At 48.4% G+C, this 8,278-nt stretch overlaps 1 protein-coding gene across 1 annotated transcript in view; it reads left to right on the forward strand.

Moving 5' to 3' along the window:
* DNAH6 (dynein axonemal heavy chain 6) overlaps positions 1 to 8,278 on the forward strand; it is a 282,667-nt gene that overhangs the window by 230,376 nt on the left and 44,013 nt on the right. Inside the window, exons 67-68 of the mRNA XM_025199101.1 lie at positions 4,759 to 4,905; positions 7,426 to 7,564. Coding sequence (XP_025054886.1) covers positions 4,759 to 4,905; positions 7,426 to 7,564 — 286 coding nt within the window. The remainder of the gene's footprint in view (positions 1 to 4,758; positions 4,906 to 7,425; positions 7,565 to 8,278) is intronic.

Here is an 8,278-nt window from a genome sequence, read left to right on the forward strand (position 1 = left end):
CGGAGGGCAGGGAACAACTACAAGCAGACCTGGACAGGTTGGACATATGGGCAGAAAACAACAGAATGCAATTCAACAAGGAGAAATGCAAAGTGCTGCACCTAGGGAGGAAAAATGTCCAGCACACCTACAGCCTAGGGAATGACCTGCTTGGTGGCACAGAAGCGGAAAGGGATCTTGGATTCCTAGTGGACTCCAAGATGAACATGAGTCGTCAGTGTGATGAAGTCATCAGAAAAGCTAATGGCACTTTATCGTGCATCAGCAGATGCATGACGAACAGAGCCAAGGAGGTGATACTTCCCCTCTATCGGGCGCTGGTCAGACCGCAGTTGGAATGCTATGTGCAATTTTGGGTGCCGCACTTCAAGAGGGATGTGGATAACCTGGAGAGGGTCCAGAGAAGGGCCACTCGTATGCTAATAGGGCTTGGCCTGCAAGCCCTTAACAAGAGACTAGGGCACCTGGACCTCTTCAGCCTCCGCAAGAGAAGGTTGAGAGGCGACCTTGTGGCTGCCTATTAGTTCATCATGGGGGCACAGAAGGGAATTGGTGAGACTTTACTCACCAAATTGCCCCTGGGGGTTACAAGAAATAATGGCCATAAGCTAGCAGAGAGCAGGTTTAGACTAGACATTAGGAAGAACTTCTTCACAGTTAGAGTGGCCAAAGTCTGGAATGGGCTCCCAAGGAAGGTGGTGCTCTCCCCTACCCTGGGGGTCTTCAAGAGGAGGTTAGATAGGCATCTAGCTGGGGTCATCTAAACCCTGGTGAGACTTTACTCACCAAATTGCCCCTGGGGGTTACAAGAAATAATGGCCATAAGCTAGCAGAGAGCAGGTTTAGACTAGACATTAGGAAGAACTTCTTCACAGTTAGAGTGGCCAAAGTCTGGAATGGGCTCCCAAGGAAGGTGGTGCTCTCCCCTACCCTGGGGGTCTTCAAGAGGAGGTTAGATAGGCATCTAACTGGGGTCATCTAGACCCAGCGCTCTTTCCTGCCTGTGCAGGGGGTCGGACTCGATGGTCTATTGAGGTCCCTTCTGACCCTAACATCTATGAATCTGAGGTGGAGGAAGGGGAGTGAGGGGACAGTCGCAACGCTGAGAGAGAAAGAGGATAGATGCACACAAACCCGTACAATGTTCGGCAGTGGTGTAGGGGGTAGGTTGAAAAAGTTTCTCAGCCTTATAGAATCTTATCATGGGGGTTCTCTTCAGGTGGAATGGAGTGGTCCGTCTTTGAAGATTCCTCTTGGAGTCCATCAGGTGCAGAGCGGGATTCAGGCAGTCCCCTCTGGGTTAGTCCAGCTGCGGTCGGTTGGGTGGGATTAGTGTATTGGTGATGGCCCACGATGTGCTTGATGTAGATGTCACGGAACCAACAGATGGTGTCAGACACCATGAGGTGGCACATCAGCTTGGCATAGCAGCAGGAGACACAGCAGGCATGCAGGACGCTCTCGTTGCTGGGATCCCAGGCTCCGAGCGTTCCCACAATGAGCGCATCGACCATCACATTGTAGCTGCAGCCCTTCAGAATGTAGGCCAGTGGGGCATATTTCTTCAACTTGTGAGCCCAGGTGTCAGTGAAGGCTTGGCACTGGTTCTCAAAGGGGATGGTGATGCCCACAATCACAGTTTTCTTGGCCTCCTCATTTGTGATGATGACATCGGGGCACACTTAGCTCTCACAGCCTGGGATGGTGCGGTTCATGGAGATCTCCCCCACTGTGGCTGGGATGGCCATCAGCAGCCAGTCCTGGACAGTGTTGTGGCAGAGCTGCCAGGCTCTGGCGTGCAGCCTGCAGCTGCACAGCACGTGGGGGAGGGGAGCTGCTCTGCCGGCACTTCTTGTCCTCGTGGCCCAAGTAGACAGCCCCATTGAGAAGCAGGTAGTTGAGGCGGGCGCGGTGAAGGAAGCACCCGTATGCAAAGCGTGTGAAGCTCCCACTGAGCATAAAGTGGTTGCTGGAGTCCCACTTCAAGGTGATGTCAAAGAACCTGCTCGGGTTTGGCCCTCAGGTCACCAGCATACTTGTTACGGACAGCGTCCTTCAGGAACCACTCCAGGAAGGTCCTCATTCTGGGCATCATGATGACATAGTCGGTGTGTGGGGCTGGTTGCAGAGGGACTCCCAGCTCCTGGTGCTCCTCAGTCCAGGTGCAGCTGATGTGCTTCCCAAAGTGGTGTGTGGCATTGCGGGCTCAGCTCCACAGTGTGGCAAAGTCCCCACCGTCTCTGCCGAACTCACCCTTCAGTGAGCTGCTGAGGATGGTGGCTAAGTCATGTCTGGTGGGTTGTCTCACTATATCCTCTTGTGGGTGGTCTCCTTGAGGGTGCTGGTATTGATACTTACTGTCAGGTCCAGGCAGGTCAGGAGGTGGAAGACATGGGTGGTGACCACGATGTCACAGAGGTCAACCATGCAGGGGATGTTGGCACCTCCCTTCTGGTAGAGGATGTGCAGGATCTCATTGCTGGCCCTCAGCGGTAGATGCAACCACTTCTTTAGCAGCTTTTGGATCTCGGCCTTCGCCTTCTTGAGAGGGGGTCCTGAGGACCACTGAGCCTCTCAGGATGAAGATGTGGGGGTTGAGGAAAGTGTTCGCTGTGTCTATCTTCTGCCAGGAGGCCAGCAAGGACAAATCTAGCTTGTGGGCATCCTGCATGATCCCATTTATGGTCTCCTCCGGCATCTGCTTGGCCCGATGGCCAGTGGACATCCTGAGGTGGCAGTAGGCCTCGCCGTTGCACAGGTGCCTCGTTGCCTGGCCCTGGATCGTGAGGGTGGAGTCCAGGACGTGGCTCTTCTGCCTGCCATCAATGTGCAGGGAAGTGCACTTGGTGACGTTCAAGCACAGGCCCATTCACCTGGCCGCTTCAGATGTCATGTCCAGCATCTGCTGCAGCTGGGCAACATTGTTCACAAGGAGGACAAGGTCATCGGTGTAGGTCAGGATGCTCAACTTCTGGCCATACAGGTTGAGCCCACTAGGGCCGCCCATCACAACCCGAAGGAGTGGTTCCATGGCCAAGTTGAAAATGATGGCGCTGAGGGGGCAGCGCTGTCTCACCCCTGATTGGATGGGGATCTTGTCAGTCTCTCCATTGCTGACTTGGACAATCATGGTGCACCTGTCATAGGGCTCCCACACCAGGTTGGTGATGCTGTCTGGTAGGCTGAGCTCTTGGAGGGTGTTGAGGATGTGGCGGTGGGGCACAGAGCTGAAGGCATTGGAGATGTCCAGCCACGCCACCGCGCACTGCTTCCTGGTCCTCTGGGCATTGTCCTGGGGCATCTGGATGGTGAAATTGTGTTCATAGCAGCCCTCCATCGACATGAAGCCCTTCTGGGTCCAACTGATGGCCCTGCTGTTCACCGCCCAATTGGTGATATGAGCCACCAGGCAGCTGGCATACAGCTTCATGGTGGTGGAGCACAGGGCAATGGGTCTCCAGTTTCCCGGGTTCGTCGGGTCTCCCTTCTTGTGAATGAGGACCATCATGGCCCTCTTCCAGGCTATGGACATGTGCTAGAACTCTCTGTACCTGTTGAAGATAAAAGAGAAAACATGGCAGCCCGGGTCGTGCTTCCTCAGGAGGCTGTACCTGATGCTGTATCTGCCAGGAACCGTGTCCCTGGTTCTCTTGAGGCAGGTTTCCACCTCCTGCGGTTCAAGGATGCCTTTACACCCCTCTGCAGGGGGGGCAGGAAGCAGAGCTTCGATGGTCGCAGGGCATAGGATGGTGGCTTCTGCTGGTGGGTTGAAGACCCTGCTGGAATAGGTAAACAAAGTCTCCTGGGGGACCTGGCAGAAAGCTGAGGGACCCTCCAGGATTTCTCTCGCCACCTTTGGGATGGTTGACCTGGTATAGATTCTGGATGTGGGAGGCTGCTGCTGAGTCATAGCGTTGGCACCGGGGTTGTCTTTGCGGTTGCAGTCTGTGGTCCTGCCGTGCCTCCGGTCTGTTGTTGCCCACCCTGGGGCTGGCTGGGTCTCACTTGATCTTAGCCAAAAGGCCATATTACAAAAGGCCATATTACAAAGGCCCATTATCATAGCAAACACTTGTACCTAGCAGCAGCCGGGAAATATGCTTCCCCTTCTAATAGTAAACAACTTGCAGTGTAGTCCAAAAATATGTAAGACTTGCAAGCTGTGGCTTTTCACAAAAGGAGCCAGTGACAAAGCAAATAGAATATCCTACAGCATCAGGACTGAAGGACAAACTTCTAACAGAAGAACTCACAGCTAAATTCAGCTGTCCCTATTGCACCTTATAACCCTAGTCCATTTAAATCAAGATATTGATGGGTGTTGGCTGGCCACTCTTTCTGATAAATAGGACAACCTTCTACTGAACCAGGATTCAGGAGCTGGAAATTGTTACATCTAAATAAAGCACTGAAATAGCAAGAGTGTTTACTCAACAGCCTCATTTCAATCGCTCCTCTTGCTAATTTGTTGCATATTTATACCCATTTGTTTCAATACATTTCATTTCCAATTTCTTTCTGCTCCAAATTTCCTTGTTTTCATAATATATCTTTTTATTTCCATATATTTCCTAGGGTAAATAATCAGCTTGCTCATTTGGTTAAAACCTAAAGCATAATGTAGATGAGTCTCCACTGTGTAAAAAATGCAGCTTATGTGCAGATAACTGTTTCTATATTAGTTTGACAGCGCTACAGTATAAAAATGGAAAGCAGATTTGAATATATAACCAGAAGTGGTTATTTTTCTAAATCTAGGTAACCAATGAGCCTCCAAAGGGACTTCGTGCAAATATCAGGCGAGCATTTACAGAAATGACGGCTACATTTTTTGAGGAAAATATCCTTGGCAAAAAATGGAGAAAAATTATTTTTGGCATTTGCTTCTTCCATGCTATTATCCAGGTATAACTTATATTGTTAGTTCAGAGGTACTGAACTGTAATTAAAAATTAGTTCACTTAATCTGTTTAGAATGTGTCTAATTTATTCATAGCTGTACAGTAGGGATAGCAAGCTTCTGCAAAGATAATTTAGCTTTAATTTTAAGAAACTAGACATTTACATTTCTTTTACTAATGAAAAGCCTCTCTTCTCAGTTAAACTAGTTATAATTCAATATAATTGAATTAGGATTATAATTGTTTCCTTCCAAAAGTCTATATTTAAATGTCTGCTACATATTAATTATTGCAAATATAGCAATGTCTCTGGAGGTTTCTGTTGGAGCAGACATTTAATTTACAGGGAATTCCAGTTAACCACCATCAGGATAATTCTGAAGGTTTTAAACTGAATTAGCTCACACTAAATTGAATTTTCAGAGGGACACCTGGTGGCACTAGAAGAGTAACTGTGCTGATTTCATTATTCCACTTTCAGCCTGATTACTGAAAAACTGAACAACACTGTGTTTAAATAGGAACAGAACGAGAACTTTTTGCTTAGTGTTTGGTCAATCATTAGTCAGACAAATGTCCATTAAAGTTAACAAAAGTTTCCTTGAGAAAGAGTTCAGTAAAACCTAAATATGGGCTTCAGGTTTTGTCCAGTAACTTTAGGAATTTCTGAGTGAATAGTATTCATAATTTAATGATGGACAAAAATAATTTTTATATCAATAGATACCTGCCTGTGGCAGGGCACTGTTGGTACCTGCCACTTTAAGGACTAGGCCAGGAAGATGGCAGGTGGCTGATGAGGGTGGTCATTTAATGCCCAGCTCTCTGTGCTAAGGGGGAGCAGTTTGAAGACCAGCCAGAGGGAAAGAATATCTTCCTGCTGAGCTCTTTCGGCCAGGACCAACTTGGAGGCATATGGCTGGGGCTATGGGGATGAAGTAAGCCCCAGGTCCTGGGCATGACCTAAAACTGCACCCTGCCAGGGTAGGGAGGCCTGGTGGGACTTCAGGTGGTGCAGCAGCCCCAGGAAATGCCAGAACCGTGAACCTGCAGGTAAAAGGTGGGTAGGGGGTGCCTGATACCCTCCAGCCCCTGTGCAGTCCTGACTGGGGAAAGCCCAGACCAGTGAGATCCTTGAGAGACCTGAGGCTCACTTGATCCAGTGGAATTTTGAGGAAGAGAAGGCAAGCTGCTCAGACCTGATTGACTGGACCCTTGACTGGTCAATGCTGAGGCCAAGACCCAAGAGGGGTCAAAAGGGCCAGGGGCCCACAGCAAGGGATGCCCAGAAGAAGAGGCTTGGGATTCCGACTGGCCCGAGGGCGGGGCCAAGGCCTAAGAGGGAGTCAGAGGTCCCAGAGAGGGGACCACAGCCAGAGAGGGAGAAGGGTACAGGTCAGTTTAGCTGCCTGGGATGCAATCTGCAAGGCATGGGCCCAGTGTAAGGGAAGGTTCAGAGCTGGGGATATCACCCCTTGTCACAGAAGTCTTAAATGGCAGCCTCCCACTTCAGTAACATCATAATCATTTTTCCATCAAGGTGTGGCAGGAGAGAGAGGTGGGAGTTTGGCCCAGAAACAGGTAGGCAGGCCAACATCAGCAAATGACAGTCTCCCTGAGGGTGAAGGGGAGATGCTGGATGATTGTTCTGTTTTGACAGAACCCATGGCATGTACAGACATTGGCTGTCCCAGGAGAAACTCTCCTGGGAGTGATTTAACCCTGGTTGTTCCTGGGTTATTTTTCTCTTGGAGTGGCCATTTTAACCCTAGAGAAAAAACCTGAACACTTCTACATGCATGGTTTCTCCTGGGAGAACAGTGACTCCCAGGAGAAACTGAATGTTTGTATGGGGCCTTACTTGTTACTAAATCTTTTTGGAAGCATGAAGGAAAGATCTGTATACTTACTGATTCCCCCCCCCCCCCCCCCCCTTTCTTTTTTTCATTTCTCTTCGATCCCTTTTTTAGCCTTTCAGGTTGCTGTTGTCAGATTATTCATGAATGCTGAAACATTTGCATTTATCTCATTTAGAAAAAAAAAATCAAACTGAATTATTTTGAAAGATTATGCACTATTATGAATTACATGAACTTTCCAAACAAGAGTGAGATTAAAAGTTAGGAGATAAATCTGTTATGGCAGGGAAGGACGGTCTCAGAATCTGACCTGAGTGGCTAAGAACTAATCATTTACATTTTCATACACAGTAACAGGTGGAGATTGATTGGAACCAAAGCTCAGCTGACTTACTGCAGGGTGCATTGCAGTTTTGCAGATAGTATTGGCCAGCTGGAATTTACTGATTCAGAGGGGACAAGTGCTTCTAGCAGCTACTCACAGGGCAGTGAAACCACCTGTTCAGGGCTGTGCCTTAAACTCTATCTAGTCCGTCATCATTCCTTTTAATATATGCTTAAATTGCAAAATAAAAACAAAACTACATTACAACTATTATGTAGGAGAGTAGCTCTGGGTACCCTGAGTAAAGTCAGTTTATTCAATTTTGCTTTTAATATTCAAGGAGAGGAAAAAATTTGGACCTCTTGGCTGGAACATCTGCTATGAATTCAATGACAGTGACAGAGAATGTGCCTTGCTGAACCTAAACCTTTACTGTCAAGAAGGAAAAATACCATGGGATGCCCTGACTTACATAACAGGTAACAAAACTGAGACTGCAGTGTTAACAGTTATCTGCTATTAGCATTCCTTAATAAAAATTAGCATCATTGAGCTATATATGTACATAAAACCACTTAGCAGGTTTATGCCAATAATTTGTATAGGGGCTAACGTTGATAAGAACAAAGTTACAATAGGCTGAGAATAAAACTAGGTGCTCCTGCTACTTTAAGGGAAGGCAGTCTGAAGGAGAAGCAGGCTCCAGGTGAGGCAGAGGCCAGTCAAGGGAGCCACATGATCCAAAAGGGCCAGGGCTTGCAAGATATAAACTCAGGGCCTGAGCTGGGCAGACAGTAAAGAAAGTCTTCCTTATGTCCAGCCTGAAATGGTCTTTCAGTAGTTTATAACCTTTCGACCTCGCCATCCCTTAGGGCGCTCTGGTGAACAAACGTTCCCCCAGATACTGGTGGTCACCCCTGATAAACTTATAGGTGGCCATCAAATCACCCCTGAGCCTGCGCTTTTCCAGGCTAAAGAGCCCCATAGCTCTCAGTCTGTCATCGTAAGGTCTGTTTTCCTGACCTCTGATCATGCGCATGGCTCTTCTCTGGACTCTTTCAAGCTTCTCCACATCCTTTTTGAATTGTGGGGCCCAAAACTGGACTCAGTACTCCAGCTGCGGCCTCACCAAGGCTAAGTACAAAGGGAGAATGACGTCCCGGGATTTGCTTGAGAAGCATCTATGGATGCAA

This window comes from Alligator sinensis, unplaced genomic scaffold (assembly GCF_000455745.1).
Source record: "Alligator sinensis unplaced genomic scaffold, ASM45574v1 scaffold607_1, whole genome shotgun sequence".
NCBI classification, from domain to species: Eukaryota; Metazoa; Chordata; order Crocodylia; family Alligatoridae; genus Alligator; species Alligator sinensis.